Genomic DNA, 17,800 nt, shown 5'->3' on the forward strand with positions numbered 1-17,800 from the left:
GAGCTACAAAAGTCACCTTGCAAGGGTTGTGCGTGCAGGGATGGGAAGAATTGGTAGCTGTGTTTGCAATCTAGCACACTGAATCAGCCAGTTTTACACTCATCTCCTTTAACTTTCCCTGTAACCTTCCAAGGTTACATTCGGGCCGGTTTGGATTAGATCTCAGGTCTGACTCTAAATGAGTCCTGTTAGCCCCTCTGAATGCTAGTTTGTGTCTTTTTCATTCTTTTGAGGCTTCAGAGTCTCGGCACTCCTCTCTGAGACAAGCATCCTGATCATTTCATTCCAAGCACTTATCTGCACAGATGTCATTTCACTTAGGAGGAACCAAGTGGCAGATGCATTTGGCATAATCACCATAAAGATAACTTTGTGAGCAGTCATCCATGTTTATAAAGCACACCACTATGTGCAGGAGACTTTCGGCAAGAAAGAGGGATACCCTTGTGGAAGAAAAGTAACTGAGGAAGTTTGGATACAAGGTATAAATAAAAGTTCTATAAGGTGCCTAAAAGGCACAGTAGATCACAGAAAACAGAGCCTCCTATTAACCTCATGGGAGAGCATCATCTGTGTGTAATAGGCGTCACGGAAGACCAGGAGTTATAAGGCTCCTGCCTTCCCCTCACTGTTGTCAGGACCTCTAGCTGTGCCCATCTTTTCTTCCTTTGTTTTAACTCTCATCTCCAGATTCTGCTTAGACATTTGACACAATTACCTCCTTTTCCTCACTCATGTCCCTTTTCTTACAGAAAGGCAATACCCTCCTTCTTCCAACTTGCTGTGAGCAGAGTTTATTTCTATATTATTAACATAGAAATACCAAGCCTACTCAAAGCTGTTTGTGTTGCAAACTAGGATAGACTTCTCAGAGACTTCCTACAGCATAGCCCAGCCAGCCTCCTCCCCTTTATCTCTACCACTTCCCCTTCCCAGAATTCCCACTTCCTTCTCCTCTTTCAGGATCTCACTCAAGTCTTACCTCTTCCCTAAAGCTCCTTAGCAACTCTCTCGGGACAGATTTGACCCCAACTGAGATTTTTCTCTTAACTCCCCTGGACTGGCTTGAGCATTGCATTATCTGAGTCCAGGAGTGAGCCCCATCTGCCAACAGTGGTAAGGGGAAGGTGATGCCACTGCTGCCTCCAATTCAGTTCCTCCCTGAAGACCTGTAACACAGCTCCAGACCAATCAGGCAGAACCTATCTCCTCTTGTATACTTTTAACTTAATATGTTTGATGTAGGTGTCCTGCTGCTTCAACCATAATGCAAATCCCTTGAATAAAGAGACTACAACTTTAACTTTTTCTGTATCCCCAGTGCCTGAAACAGCCCTCTCTGTGTAGTAGGGCCTTATAGGTTGTATAACCTGTTGCTGATAATGATGACTTGGGTGTTACCTGTGCTTTGTATCAGAGCCTGCATGACTTGCTTTTCCATAAAGCAGCACTGATCCACACTTGTTCTTAACTAGATGGATTGTGTTGCTATTTTTGAAGTGTATGTGCTGTGGCAGGATTTCTTGAACCTTTCATGTAACTGTCTTCTATTTGCTCTTCTTCCTGTTTTTATTATTCAGTGCCACTGGGACCCTTTAGTTATTAAAACTTGTGTCTCTCAAGCACTTCTGCCTTTTACCACCTCCTGTGATTATGTCTCCCTGAATTTCTCCTGGTCTTCTTTGATCTCCTGACTGTCCTAGTGTAACATTCTCAAGTCCTCATATCTTCATCCCCAAAAGATTTCACACAGTCCCTTCTGGTCATCATTTTAATCATTTTGATCTTAAGTCTTTGTGACTTCCCTGATGATATCCAGTTTTCTGTCTGCTAAGATAATCTGAGCTAGAAATTCTCAGTAATCCTTATCTAGTCCTGTGTTCAGATTTTATTCACAACATGATGCTTGCAGTTCCTTTGCAACAATTCTTCACTGGCTTAACTTTTTTTGCCTTAGTCTCTGAGCTTTTAAGATTATCTTTTCCTGGACTGCAATTTTTATCTTTGATCTCAACACCAGTACCTGATCTGGGTTATCTATTAGTGGGGCAACCTACAAAGCACCTTTGATATCTGCTAGGATGGATATTATTTGGCTCAGTCAACTTCTGCCTAGACTTTATCGGATCTTATTAGCCCAATTACTTATGACAATTATAATCTGAATGTAGCTGATTCCTGCAAAGGTAACACATGCATTCCTCATCTGTTGTTGGCTTTTCCCAACTTTATAATCATGAGGCTCAAAGTGTTTGTCTAACATTTTAAAGGGCCCCTCTCCACCTTACTGGGTCAAGGCTCCAGGTGAAATTCTCTTGGCTCCTATGTTTTCCCTCCTTAGCCCTTATGACAAATAAAACGACATGATTATTAGTGTAATTGTTTCCTTAATGTCTATATACCCACTAGGCTTTTATGAGATAATAAGCTTTCTTTTCTTCTTCCTAGACAGGGATAAGAAACCATCAAAGGATAATAAGTTAATTCATCAAATTATCTCAAATTTAAGGTTCTCCTCCATAAAGTTTTACAAAGCAGTTGAGTAGAAGCACAGTGTTTTGATTAAGGATGTAGGCTGGGAAACCAGACTTTGTATCTGAGTCCTAGCTTTGTCACTGTTTGACACAGTGGATTGAAGGGTTACATGACATCTCTATGCCTGTCCTTCCTCATCTATAATATGGGAATAATAATATTAATCTCTAACTTGTAGGGTACCTATAGGGATTGAGTTTATATATGTAAAGCACTTAGTTGTCTGACATTCAGCAATTACTCATAAATATTAATGTGGTTGTGTTTTAATTGTTATTATTATGTTAATACTAATGGTGCGTTCTATTGTGTATCTTCTCTCTTCTTTTCAAGGTGTTCTGTAAAAATTACAGTGTTCCATAAAAAATCACCGTGAGTTTGAAGTGCTGCCATCTCAACTTGTCTAAGAAGCACTGTTTGTCCTTGCACAAAAGGGGTATAAGTATGTACAGGGAAAGGGGACACACATTCTTTGCCTTGCCCAAGGTCCAGACTCCTGGAAAGGCATTCTTTCCCAATATAGGCAACAGAAGGTGCACCTGGCCTCTTCTTTCCATTCTGAATGAGGTTAGGTGCTGGCTCCAGACTGGGAGAACAACTCAGTTGCACACAGAAGAGTTTGAGGTAACTAAGTTAATAATAACACCAACGCAAAGATACCATGAAGCTGAAGCTGGAGTCAGCACCCTTTTCCGACTTAAGCTCTTTACCCCTTTGGTTCTCCCTCCAGGACAGCCTATCCTGGATGCCCTCTCAAAAAAGGCACTCTGAGAGTATCATCATGTCACTCCTCTACTTTCTCCTTCCTCTCACCCAAGGTGGCAAGGATCCAGGGCTATCACAAGAAGACCCTGCTCTCCGGAACGATCATATCCCACTGTCTTTGCCCACCTCACTACACTCCCTGGTCCCAGAAACCTGAGGTCTTCCTGCCTGCTCCAACACATACACACACACGCACACACACACACACACACCCTATTCTCACTCACTCACTCTCTCCCATTATTAGTATCTCACTAGGGTTGGGTTCTCTATGCCTCGTGATAAGTTCCTGAGAAATTAATTCGTACTTTTGGAGAAATAAGAGTATTAATGGTTAATTTCAGGGGTTTTGGAGCCAGGAAGACCTGAGTTGGAATGCCATTTTAGACACAAATTTTGTAACTGGGCAATTGCTTACCATCTTTGGGCCTCTTTCTTCTCCTTTGAAAATAGGGATGTCAATCCTCTTTCAGAGGGCCGTTGGAATAATTAAACGAGATACGTGTATAGCCCTTAGAACAGGCCTGGTTTACAGTAAGCAATGAATAAATGGAAGTGATTATTGATGTTTTTGTACTAATGAGAAGAATTTAGAATAAATATTTCCTCCCCTCACCTCCTCTCCCTCTGTCTAATTCTGTCTTCTCTGCCTGATAAAATAACTTGTTTTATGGATACAACGCCTTGTACTTCAATGCCCAGAATCCCAAAGTAGGGATTCTGTTAGTGAAAGTCCAGCCTAGTGAGCAGTTTGGTGAACTAGCAAGAGCAAAAATTGAGCAACAAGAGGTCTAGACTCTAATTCCTGCTCTGCTGCTAACAAGCCAGGCAATTTGGGGCAAGTCATTAGCCCCTGAAGGCTATAATTTCTTCTGTAAAAAGAATTGGGATAAGATGGACTTGTAGGTTCCTTCTGATTTTTGTATTTTATGGTTCTATATGAAAAGGTTTTTCTCTGAATGAATTCTTTTACTGATACTTAAAAAACCTTAGCTGATGTATTTTTTCTTCTGAGACCTCTTATTGCATAGCTTTATCTTGCCTCACATTTTTTTTCACATGCAGAAGTGGTAGTTGAAGGTGGACTGTGGAGTTGGTCATTCTAGGTTTGGATTTCAGTACCACCACTTGGCTTTTGGCCAGTTATTTAACCTCTCTGAGGCTCCGTGGTCTCATCTGTCTAATGAGGATGGACAGAGGGTAGATGTGAAGATGAAAGGAGGCAGAATTCTTAGACTAACCTCAAAGGCTATAGTTTGATTGTCCTGTAGGACATTAACCAGTTTTGTCTATAACTTGGCAAACTTATTTCAGAATGTCTTTTCTCATGGACTCTGAATACCTGATCACTATCTTCCTGATTTCTTCATTAATTAGTGAGTCTAATAGAATCTTTCACATGTGCTTCATTCTATTTTTTATATAAGAATCCTGTTTTTAACCTTTTGAAAATTATTCTTTGACTGCCTTCAGACACTCTCCTTGATAGACTGACATAGGCGAAACTCACTAGAAATGCTGATTAAGTTACTGAAAAAAAAGAAAAACGATCGAGATTTGCATTTTTACACTTTCTGCCTGATTCTTCCCTATGTCACTTAGCCGAAGCCAGGCCCTACGAGGGTAAGGGTGGGGAAAATTCCCTTGGAGGAATCTCTACTTATTGGAAAAAGAAATAAGCAAAAAGCAAGATGAGCCTGGCAGAAAGAGATATTTTGCTTGTGGCCTTTACATTTATGACTAGCAAGATAATGAAGGAAGGTAATTCTGAAAGCTTTATGTCAGTTTTAACGGTCCCTCAAGCACTGAGAAAGATAGTAGTCAATGGATGGTGTCCATAAGGATTTTTTCTCCTTCTCCCCTGACAGCCATTGACAGGATCATTTTGTATTTGCAACTGCTGTTATTGAAGCGTGCAGAAAAGGCCCTGTAAGGCCAGGAGGATGAGGGCTACTTCCCTGCAAGGATCTCTATTGTCATCACTATGGCAATAATACTTACTATAATTTTCATTCTGCTTTTCTATAGAGTGTCGACTTTGTGGAGCTTAAGGCTATGGGATTTGGGTCACATAAAATCACACTAGCATAAAATCACGCTTTGTTATCTTGAAAGAGTATTTTTTTTTAACTGCAAAGAGAGCCTATGCAACAAGATTAAAATAATTGCCAATGCAGGTCACTTGACTAATATAATTATTTATGGGATGCTAATAGCTTTTCAGACGCTTTCAGATACAGTGTCAATTTGACAGCAGTTTTTTCTCTCTCTGTTTGGATTGTTAGACCACTGCCAGTTTTTCTCCCCAAGGACAAGGCTTATCATTGGGGGGTGGGGGTGGGGAATGTAAATTAATTGGAAATCAGCTCTCAGGCGTCGTCTGGTAGTTTCTCTTTATTATCTGCAATTAAATCATAAGGACAGGAACCATGCCTTCTATTTCACTTATATGCACCCTCATCTCCTAGCGTCGCGCTCTGCATAAATTTCAATGGTACTAGCTTTCCTACAGACAGCTTTAGAGACATTAGACACTTCTAAAGTACGACTCTGCGGAAAGAGCCCTTTGGGAATGAAGCGGCAACGGTGGCGCACCTGCGATCCTAGCGTGGGATGACAAAGCTCTAAGAGGAGTCTCAGGGTAGGGAGGAAACAGCTGGAGACAAAGAAAGGGGGTGTAGCGAAAAGAGGTGAAAACAAGAAAGATAAGCGAACAGAACAGACCAAAGAGAGAAAAATAACAGAAGAGACTGAGAAAAAGAAAAAGCAAGTGGAGCGTCCACTGCCCCGCCTGCAGAAGGCGAGCACGCGCGGAGGAGACTACAGGCCCCAGAATTCCCCGCGGTTCCCCTTGCCTGGGGTCAGTCTCCTAGGCAACCCCGCTAAACAAGATGGCGACCTCCGGGAGGGCTCTCCAGAGGACCAGAGCTGCCTCTCTCCTCAGAGGCTTGGGCAGATCCCGAACTGGAGCCCGATCGTTACAGTTTCGCGCAGAAAAAGAGCGTCAGCCTTGCTGGTCTTCTTTTCCCATGGGGCAGAAGACGAAAGGCAGCTCTAACATAGCCTCCTCCTACCTGCTCCAGCAGCTCATGCACCGCTATCAGGAGCTGGACGCGGACGGAGACGAGGACCAGGGCGAGGGCGAGGCGGATTCCGAGGAGTCCTCAGAGTCCGAAATGCTGAATTTGGAGGTGTGTCTTACCCCCCACCCCATACTCCCTGGATCCCTCGTCCAGCCGTCAGGCCCTGCTACTTCAGGGCAGCTCCCCGATGCACCCCACCAGCCCGAAGCTTCCCACACCTTCTCAGGCTCTCTCGCCTCCAGGAACGCCTCTTCCCCCTCTTTTCTTCCCCTGTCTTTTACCCCGTTTTCTCACCCCCTGCCTGAAATAGCTCTAAATATCTCCCTTCTTTTTTCATTAACACATTTGATTTCTTATGAGTCAAGTTAACACAGCGTCACTTTGAAAGTGTCTAGATAATTGTCTGGAAATTATGGCTTTAGCTTTTTCGAAATTATACTTTGACAGTATTGTGAATAGGCAGAGTTCATCTCTGACATTGCCAGCACCTGTTGTCCATGGCTATGATATACTTCCACGCTCTTCCTCAGTTCTAGTCCCGTCAGCCTGCCTCCAGAAAAAAAAAAAAAAAAAAAAAAAAAAAAAAAAAAAAATCCACTTTTGAAAGTGCTTCTTCAAAGACTAAGTGACTTAAAAGTTGAATACATTACTTCTGTCGGGGGCATATGCCTTGTACAAGCAACATGCAGACACACCAGAAAAGAGCCTTAGAATGTTCAAACAGCCAGCTCATTGTGGGAATATTTTAGGATATGGGGAATGTTCCCATCATCCCACCCGTATTGACTGGGATGGGGGCTTCACGTTTCACATGACTGCGATTCCCTCCTTTCTACAATACCTCTTCTGACCACCACACAATTCCTCTTCTTTCTTATGCTTATTATCGTCCTTTTCCTTTCTTAGTCCATTGCTGTCTTCTTGTCCTTTTCCACTTATCATCACATCACTTTTTTTCGCTTGGCTTCTCATAAATTGCTTTCTTTCAAAAGCGTAATTTAATTTGCTTCCTTTCTGTTTTATTTATTTTTTTGAGGTGGAGTCTGGCTTTGTCACCAGGCAGGAGTGCAGTGGCGCGATCTCTGCTCATTGCAAGCTCCACCTCCTGGGTTCAAGCGATTCTCCTGAATCAGCCTCCCGAGTAGCTGGGACTACAGGTGTGTGCCACCATGCCCAGCTAATTCTTTGTATTTTTAGTAGAGACGAGGTTTCACCGTATTAGCCAGGATGGTCTTCGATCTCCTGACCTCTCCATCCGCCCACCTCTGCCTCCCAAAGTGCTGGGATTACAGGCGTGAGCCACCGCACCCGGCCTAATTTGCTTCCTTTCCATACACTGTTAGGTTCTTCTCTTTGTCTTGGCTGCCAGGAAACTTAGATTCAATAGTTTTTCTTAATTTCAAAGTTTTCTTTAAGTTTTTTCTCCCCTTTCCTTTTCCTTGGCAGTATAAATTGCATGAAATTCTTTTCAGAAGTAAATATAGAGAAGTAGAATCTTTCTTTCTTTCTTTCTCATTCTCTCTTTCTTTCTCTCTTTCTCCTTCCTTCCTTCCCCTCCCTCCCTCTCTCTTTCTTTCTTTCTTCTTTCTTCTTCCTTCCTTCCTCCCTTCCTTCCTTTTCTTTCTCTTTCTTTCTTTTTCTTTCTGTCTCTTTATTTCTCTCTTTCTTCCTTCCTTCCTCCCTTCCTTCTTTCCTGCCTTCCCCTCCCTCCCTCTTTCCCTTCCTTCCTTCCTTCTCTTTCTTTCTTTCTGTTTCTTTCTTTCTTTTCCTTCCTTTCTTCCTTCTTTCTTCCCTCCCTCCCTTCCACTCTGTCCTTCCTTCCTTCCTTCCTTCTTTCTTCTCTCCCTCCTTCCGCTCCACTCTCTCCTTCCTGCCTGCCTGCCTTCCTTCCTTCCTTCTTGCTTCCCTCCCTCCCTCCCCTCCACTTTCTCCTTCCTGCCTTCCTTCCCCCCTCCCCTCCCCCTCCTTCCCTCCTCTGCCTCCCCTCCCCTCCTCTCCTCTCCTCTTCTCTTCTCTCCTCTTCTCTTTCTTTCACAGGGTCTTACTCTGTCACCCAGGCTGGAATACAGTAGTCCAGTCATGACTCACTGCAGTCTCAACCTCCTAGGCTCAAGTAATCCTCCTGCCTCAGCCTCCTGAGTAGCAGGGACTACAGGTGTACACCAAAGCGCCTGGCTAATTCTTGTATTTTTTGTAGAGATGGGGGTCTTGCAGTATTGCCTAGGGTGATATTGATCTCCTGGCCTCAAGCAATCCGGCCACCTCAGCCTCCCTAAGTGCTGATGTTACAGGCATGAGCCACTGTGCCCAGCCTAGGATATTTTCAGTGCTCTCATTCTGTGATATTCTTCTGGTTTCCCCTCTTTGCATCTTTGCATCTATTCATAGTCACCTTTTCTCTTTGAGGCCAAACATATTTCTGTGTTATGCCTGTTCTCTTTCAGAAACTCCTTTCCTCATTTGTCTTATTTCTTCTTATTCTCCCCTCTCTAACTTACGGTGTCTTCTGTTACTCTGATTCTTCTATTAACCACTTGGGTTCCCCTTCCTTTGTAATGTCCTTCTGTTCACTTTCAACATTTGGCCTGTTTTTTTTTCCCATCCTCATCCCCCATTTTGTCTTTCCTCTTTTTTTACTTCCTTCTACATGAACTAGTTCCCATTAGTTTTGCTTAAAGTTGACCATAGAAAGCTATTAATTATTCTGTTCGTTATTACTTCTTTTGTCTTTTGTTGATTTACTTTGCTATCTTTAACAGTGACTGTTGCAAAACTATAGCAGTGTTTTTGTAACTTTGAGATGTTTGTATGGTTTCCACCAGCTTCCACCCCAGAGGAATTCACAAATGAACCACCAGTATACTTTGTTATTCTAATTAATACATAGCTCTTGGGCTATGGGGTTCATTAGCACCATTGTTAATCTGTCTTCAGTATGCCATTAACAAACCGTAGAAGGGGTTGACATGAACTAGCTATTCCTTTTTGGCTTGTAAGACACATATGGAACAGGTTCATTATTTCTTCCATTTACATTCTAAATATTAATTTTGTGTTTTTATTCTATTTTGGCTTTTCATAGTATTGCACACATATTAATATGCTAAATAAACTGAAACAAAGTTTTAAAAAGAAACATTTGGAAATTCATGTACGGTGATTTATTATTCCCATCTTAGGCTGTTATTCCCAGCTTATTATTCCCAGCTTAGCACCTTGGCAGTGCTGTCGTGGTCACAATGATTATTGAGTGTCTTTAACGCAATTTGCCTTAAACCTCAGAAGCCCTTATGAAGTAAGGGAGGCAGTATGGACCACCTGTTCAAAACACTGCCATTGGAATCAAAGATTTGTGTTTGAGGCTTGATTTAGCCTTTTGTTAGTTGTGAGATCTTGAGCAAGTTACTTAACCTCTCTCATTCTTAATGTGGGAATTATAATAATACTTAAAGAACTGTGAGAAATAAATGAGATCCTATATGTTAAATGCTTATCATAATATATTTTGATAGTCAATAATACAAATACTAACTTACATGTTTTTATCTGCTAACTACAGCCCATTAAGTGATTTGATTAATTTAGCCTTCATTGAACAAGCATTTACTGAATGATTGCTATGCAGAAAGCACTCTTTGACTGTACAGAGCAGAAGTTTCTAGGCCCAAAAATTGATGCATGAAAAACACTTCTTTTCAGTCCCTTAATGTAGGTAATAATACCTACTCCTGGGATAGTTATGAACATGAAATTTAATAAGAAACTCTATATTTAAAGTTCTTACTATAGTGTCTGATACAGAATAGACTTTCAAAAAATTATAGCTGCAATAAATAATAACAGTAATGGTAGAAAAAGATGAGAACATGACTGAAGACATACATGGTCCCTGCTCTCAAAGCGAGATAAGAATGTGAGTAAATCATAGCAATTCAGCATACCTGTAGTATGTCGTACAGAGATGAGTACAGCTGACAGCTGGATTGCAGGGACATGGAAGACTTCAGGGGAAGGAGACTCTTGCCTGGGTGGAGAGGTGGTGTGTGGGCAGGCAGATGGCAGCTTTTCCTACCGATGAGTTACAGGTGAGAACAGAAGAAGCCTCCTAGGTAGGGGTGAGATTGTGGAGGGCACTGTGATGTTGTAGGAATATGGACTTGGTTCTCTACACGGTGGGGAACTGCTCTGTTGGCCAGGTGGTATTAGATTGGAGGATGGTAATACTGGAGGCAAGGAGATCAGTGAGAAAATTCTAGCAAAATCCGGGGGGAGTGAGAAGAGCTGTTATCTATCATAGGAATCAGGGACAGATGGAGCTATGCGTTAAGGAGTTGGATATATGAACAATATGACTGGAAATCAGAGGAGGGATCTCAGAGTAGGAGACATGGGAATCATCACCACTAGATTCTGGGAAATCATCCAGGAAGGGATGGGAGGGAAAAGGCCATGAATAGAACCATAAAGGTACAAATACTAAGGGTATTTAAGTGGTAGGCAGATGAAGGAGCAGGGAAGAAAACTGGGAAGGACTGGTAAGAGAGGTATAAGGAGAAAGAAGACCTATATGATAGGGAAGCCAAGAGTCTCAAGAACATGATGACAGGGTGCAGTGGCTCACACCTGAAATCCTGACACTTTGGGAGCCAGAGGCAGGAGGATGGCTTGAGGCCAGAGTTTGACACCAGTCTAGGTAACACAGTGAGACCCTGTATCTATAAAAGAATTTTTAAAAAATTGGCCGACCAGTAATAGTGGTATGCACCTGTAGTCCCAGCTACTTGGGAGGCTGAGGAAAAGGATCACTTGAGTCCAGGAGTTCAAGGCTGCAGTGAGCTGTGATCATGCCACTGCACTCCAGCCTGGGTGACAGAGAAAGACCTTGTCTCAAAAAAAAAAATAAATAAATAAAATAAATAAATAAATAAATAAATAAGAAGATGGGAATGGGTTACGCTACAAATAGGTTAAGTGGGAAGAGGCCTAAAAAGTGCTCATTCATTTTGCCTGTTTGAGGGTCATTGGAGACATTGGCCCATGTGGTTTTTATGAGGTGGTGAAGTCAGGAGGCTAAGTGAAGTTGAAGAGTAGTTGGGAGGTGAGGAAAGGAGAACTAAGGCATAAGAAACAAACAGCTCTAGAGAAGATTGGTTATTAAAGGAAACTCTAGTTTATAGCTAAAGGAACCTGCAGGACTGAAGAAAGTTTCGTAGGACAGAAGAGTCTAACACACTTGTATAGCTGGAGTGGAAGCCACAGAGAGTGGTGGGTTCAAAACACAGACAGAAGGGGGCAAAAATGGTCCCTGAGGAAAGAGAAGGGGGTGGGACCCTGAGTAGAAAGAAGGCACAGTCTTCCTCTAAGACCTGAGTGAAAAACATTAGGACAGGTGCTCCTAGGAAGCTGAGAGGGTTAACATTTGAGAGCTTCCGCTTTGTCTCATAAGTAGAAGAGAAGGGCATTAGTGGAGAAGAGGGCAAAAGAGTTGAGGCACTGCACAGCTTGAGAGTGATGGAGAGCTGGGCTAGTCAAGAAGAGGAGTTGAAAAGGGGCTGATGAAGAACAGGAGACTGTTTCATAGCAAAGAGGCCCAGAGGAAAGTCAGCTTTACAGGGACTCCAGGATGCAGGGTTGTGGGGTCTTCTCCAGCCCACTCAGCAGCTAGGGGGCAGATGACGTGCATTCATTCATTCAATCCATGTTTGAGCACTCACCATGTGCTAGGCACTGTTTGCCTCCTTCACACTTAGGCTTCAGCCATCCTGAACCTTCATCATCCTCTCAATGGGCCACGCTTGCTTTTGCTTTTGGGATTTTGTACATGCTGCCCCTTTTGCCTGTAATACTATTTCTTGGCTTGCTTTTCAGCCTTATCTTCCCTTTTGCCAGAGTAACTCACAATTTGGGTCTCAATTGAATTGCCGTCTCTCCTAGGAAGATTTTGCTAACCTCTTACTCCACCCTGGTACTGACATACAATGGGGGCCCTGCTCATAGTCAGCAGACACTGCTTATCTCTATTATAATCTTTATCAAATCCAAAAATTGCTTGCGTACTTGTCTGTCTCCCAGACTGAACTGTAAATCCCTTATGGACTGGCACCATATCTGTTCACTGATTCACCATGTCTTATCCATTGAGCCAAGCATAGTGGCTGGCATGTGCTAGGTATTCTATAGAGATTTTTTTTTCCCCTGATGAATGATGAACATGACACAGTCCTGCCTCAATGCAGCAGTTGATTGTGAACTTGATTCTGATTTGTATATGGATGGGGTAGTTGCAACCAGGGGAAAAGGATCAGAGACTTGAAGATAGAGAGAAACTGAAATTGCGTATGGGGCCAGGTGTGGTGGCTCATGCCTGTAGTCCCAGCACTTTGGAAGGTGGAAGTGGGCGATTGCTTGAGCCCAGGAGTTTGAGATCAGCCTGGGCAACATGGTGAAACCCTGCTTCTATAAAAAAAAACTATGAAAATTAGCCAGGCATGGTGGCACATGCCTGTAGACCCAGCTATTTTGGAGGCTGAGGTGGGAGGATGGCTTGAGCCCGGGAGGTTGAGGCTGCAGTGAGCTGAGATCACAACACTACATTTCAGCCCAGGTGACAGAGCGAGACCATGTCTTAAAAAAAAAAGAAAAAGAAAAAAAGAAATTGCCCATGGGCTACCCAGTAGGGAAGGGAGTATAGTCAGAAGGGAACAGATAAACTATGAGAAAGGTGTCTATCTGTGAACAGACTGGAGATTTTGTTGTGGTCAGTGAACAAGTTCAACAGGTGCTAGATAGGTTGAAGGATAAGCAATTGTGGGATTACAGTGGAACACTGGGGTCTGAGGTTTCCAGGGTGGAGCAGTTTAGCATGATGACTAAGTCCAGGGCATGGCCGTGAGAGTAAGCTGTCTAGAGCTGAGGCAGTAAAGAATTGTGCATGTGTGCATGTGCTGGCAGTAGGGTGTTGAATGGCCACCCATAGGGATTCTGAAGCCACTCAAGATAACGACGGGAGCTTGAAAACGACCGAAGATCGGAAGGAGAGACATGATACCGCCAAATGTCAGTAACCTCCAGAAGTGTGAGGAGGTTATTGTGCAGTGTGCTGCCTTCCTCAAGGAAAAATGGTGACAATGTGGCTCATCTCCATGTCAATAGCTAAGTTGAAAAATAAGCATCCACCTGCTCTGAGTGAGTAAGTGAGGATGCAGTGTCTTCATATTTCCAGGAAATGGAGGGGGCCAGATGAACTTCAAAGGGCTAGGTGGAAAGTTTGGAGGGAAGGTAACATTCCTTCCCAGGCCTTATATAATAAATTAGAACTTTATTTAGAAAAGTAAATGTGTTTTGCCCATTTTGTGAACAGGCTGATTGGCATAGATGAGTGAAACTTTAAGATGTGGAATTTCTGACTTCATCAATTAGTAGTAACAGAAATCGTCATCTATTGGAAACACTATGTTGCACATACTGTGCTGGGAGTTTTATGTTCATTTTTTTTTCTTTCTCCAAAATATTAGAAGGTGTTGGGAAGGAATGACTTTCTCTCTACTCTCCTAGCTTTTATAGCTGGGTCTATAAAATAAACAGACAACAGGTGGATTAACAGGAGAAAAGGTATTATACATGTATTAATTTTGAATAAATTTGTAATGTTTGTGGGGGACAAACATTGCAGGAAAAAACAAAAGTGAATAATCAAAAAAGCAGTGAGATTTGAGATGTTATGTACCATCTCAGTAGGGGAAGGGGAGAAGGGATGCAGGCCACTTAGGGGAGAGTAAATGCTTTTTAGGGAATGAATAGTCCCTTAGAAAAACAGATGCGGGGTATGAGAGTTTGTGACAAAGTCTGTCTTAGTGTGACATTGACTTCTGGTCTCCTCCCCTGAGTTGGTAAAAGTCATTCTTCCGTGTTTTATGAAACCACTGGAGCAGGGGCAAATTTAGGACAACTGAGTTTCTTTTGGAGGATGTACCTTTAGGCAGATAAAGGGAGTTCAGAAAGAGCCTTTCCCTGCGTTTGCTGTTTTTCAAGTGCCTTCAGCTCAAAATAATCAATGCACCAACATGGCATATTTTACAGCGACATGTCCTGAACTTCTTGAAAGGTAATAACATTTCCTATTTATAGGTGAAAACTACCAGGCTCAGTGAAAACTCTACCTCCCCAAAGTCACACATCCAAAATGTCAGGGCTGGGGTTCAAGCCATGCCTGCCCAATTCTGAAGCCATGTGCTGCCTCCACATAGGTGGTATTTACTTCCCTGAATCAGTGGAAACTTGCCGGGAAAGAAACTCTTTTTCTTTTTTCTGAGATGGAGTCTCGCTCTGTCGCCTAGGCTGGAGTGTGGTGGCGCAATCTTGGCTCACTGCAAGCTCTGCCTCCTGGGTTCACGCCATTCTCCTGCCTCAGCCTCCCAAGTAGCTGGGACTCCAGGTGCCCTCCACCACATCTGGCTAATTTTTTTGTATTTTTAGTAGAGACGGGGTTTCACCGTGTGAGCCAGGATGGTCTCGATCTCCTGACCTCGCGGACTGCCCACCTTGGCCTCCCAAAGTGCTGGGATTACAGGCGTGAGCCACCACGCCCGGCAAGAAGCTCTTTATAATAGCACAAGCCTACATGCGTATGTCGTCAGTACCTACAGCCAGAGCAGCATTCTTGGTTCCTGAATTCATATAGAGGACTTAGAAAAAGGGTATTTTGCCATCGTAATCTATATGCTAGTCGTAGTTAGTTATGTTGGTGTGACTGATGTGATCACTATGTTTTGTGTTCTCATGTGATGTCAGTGTTAATGTGTTGGTCATTGTGGAGTTGAAGGCAGCACAAATATAATACTGACCCACCTCTTATCTCTTTTGCCTGTCATTGTTGGAGGAAGGGCATGTCAGGGTGCCATTGGTTCATGTGATGTCTATAGACCAAGGGCCAACCTCCTTATGGAAATGATCATCACCTTTTTAATAATCTTGTACATTTTATAAATCTAGCAACATTGACCAATAGGAAGTGAACTGAAGGACCTGTTTTCTCTAGCAAGAATACCAGATTTAGAGAGATAATTGTCTTAATTTGATGTAACCATCCTTTGGGGTGTGGGCAAGCAGTCAAATGCAGTGGTTAGGGCAGTTTGGGAGAACTGCCCTGGGACTGGACAGATTGGGATTTTCATTCCAGCTCTGTCACATACTATCTGTTTGGTTTCAGGGAAGTTAACCTGCAAACCTTAATTCTTCTGTCTGTAAAGTGGAGATAAGAGTAACTATCTCAATGTTGTCCAGAGGATTCAATGAGTTCATCCATTGAGAGCTGTTAGTACAGTGTCTGAAATAGAGAACCAGTCAATCAATACCATCACTGATACTGCTGCTTCTACTGCTACAATGTTCACTCAACTGAATGCCTATCGCAAGTGACCACCTGAAAAAACCAGTGGCAATGAAAACATTGATTTGGCAGATAGTTATTTAATTATATGTAATATGTATATGTTATCAACACAGAATTTTTTGGGGGGTTGGTAAATTTTGGAGAGCTCAGCTCCTGGGTATAAAATATACTAAATAAGTGCTGGGTATGACAAGATAGATTGTTTCTTTTCTAATGAGAGTCTTTTCTTTGTCTACCTTTCTGGGTTTTTTACAGGAGGAATTTGATGGGGTCCTGAGAGAGGAGGCTGTGGCCAAAGCACTCCATCACTTGGGGCGCTCAGGCTCTGGGACTGAGCAAGTCTACCTCAATCTAACTTTATCAGTGAGTATGACAAAATCTCCATTGGCTGGCTACAGCTTGACACTGACTAGACCATATTCATTTTCTTCAGTACTCAGCTTTTGTGGTGGCAGCAAATCTTGGAGCCTCGCATTTGAGGGAGACTGGTGACAAGAGATATTTATGTAAATATTAGACTTCAAAGAGCCCTGACCAATCCAATAATCAGCCCCCCAAATTTCTTAGTTTTCATTCTCTTCACACACTATTTCTTTCATCTTAAGTAGTCTGTATTATAGTAATCAATGCTTTCTTTCCAGGAGGTTGAATTTGATTCTGTAAAACCAATCAAAGACTCTTTAAGAATTTTCTCTCTGATCAGTGGAAGAAACACTAAACTTTATATCTGAATCCAAGGGAACAAAGTATTTTGATATTGACTTTCCCCACTAAGTATGTCAAGAAATAAGAGGCTTTGAGCTATATCTTACTTTTGAAAAGATACCTATCATTAAAGAAAAAAAATCTATTATTATTCATCAGTTTTTAAGATTTCAGTACTCATCATAGAGTAGCACAAAATCTTGGCTTCAGTTTTATCAAAAGAGGCTGTAAGAGCAAACTACTGGGAATACTTGCTTCTTTCCTCATTTTGTTTCTCTGTAGTCCTAGAAAAACAATTTAAGTCATTTTGTCTCCTTATATTGTAAAGCATTAAATATTCATTGGAGATCCACAGAGTAAATTTAGGTACATATGAGAAAAAAAAATGCACATTGAAATTTTACCATGGCACCATGATTTGGCGAAAGGGTATATAATTCACTGTAAGCCTGTTCTATCTTGGATTTGAATGAGTAAGCTAAGCAAGAAATGTTAAGCGCTTTTCACCTTTGCTAGTTCCATGGGCATGTCCTTCAAGGTCAGCATATTAAAACAGTAATCTTTTTCTATTTTCACTTTATAACATTTTATGGATGACTCAGCCAGTCAGGCAATAACATACAGGAAGCACCCTGTATGCATTGCGCTGTGTTCGACGCTGGAATATGGTATATAATTCCAGCAGCCAATGCATCCCCACACAAGCCCCTTTCAATCAATATTCTACTTCTGTAGGTAGTGCTATGCCTTAAATTGATCTACCCCAAAAAGCAATCCTTTAAATCTTATTTCAGCTGGATGGACTGAAGCTTAATTTATTTTGCCACTGACCTCTTTACATTTGAGATATTACACATTGAATTACTTTGACTTAATAACCTGTCTTACTGAATACACTTTCTTAGAGTTGCCTGGTTTGGTGATTTTTTTTTTCCTTTATGTCTTACTTATGTTACATGTTATTTTTTTTACTTTCTCTTATTACTTGTGTACATATCTTCTCTCCTACCAAAGTCATAAGTTTCTTAAGGGCACAATTTAGCTCTCTTCCATCATTGCATTTCTCATCATGCCAAGCACAATGCCTTGTACATAGTAAATATTCAGTAAGTGTTTATTTATTATTACTGTTCTAGCGGCCTTCATTAAACAATCACCATTATTCTATATGAGAACGTGCTTATAATGACTCTTCATTGGTTTGCTTTTTTTCTGACTCTGCCATCATGGCATAAAACAGTCATAGAAGTCTTTGTTCCACTCAACCAAATTCCCCTCAACCTCACCTGAAGTTGACTAGAATCAAGATTTCCTGGAAAGA

General features: G+C 42.1%; 1 protein-coding gene across 1 annotated transcript in view; it reads left to right on the top strand.

Moving 5' to 3' along the window:
* Nucleotides 1-17,800, top strand: part of LRGUK (leucine rich repeats and guanylate kinase domain containing) — a 97,387-nt gene that overhangs the window by 3,407 nt on the left and 76,180 nt on the right. The window contains exons 2-3 of the mRNA XM_054494584.2: nucleotides 2,869-6,491; nucleotides 16,030-16,137. Coding sequence (XP_054350559.1) covers nucleotides 6,192-6,491; nucleotides 16,030-16,137 — 408 coding nt within the window. The 5' untranslated portion in view covers nucleotides 2,869-6,191. The remainder of the gene's footprint in view (nucleotides 1-2,868; nucleotides 6,492-16,029; nucleotides 16,138-17,800) is intronic.

This window comes from Pongo pygmaeus, chromosome 6, assembly GCF_028885625.2.
Source record: "Pongo pygmaeus isolate AG05252 chromosome 6, NHGRI_mPonPyg2-v2.0_pri, whole genome shotgun sequence".
NCBI lineage: Eukaryota > Metazoa > Chordata > Mammalia > Primates > Hominidae > Pongo > Pongo pygmaeus.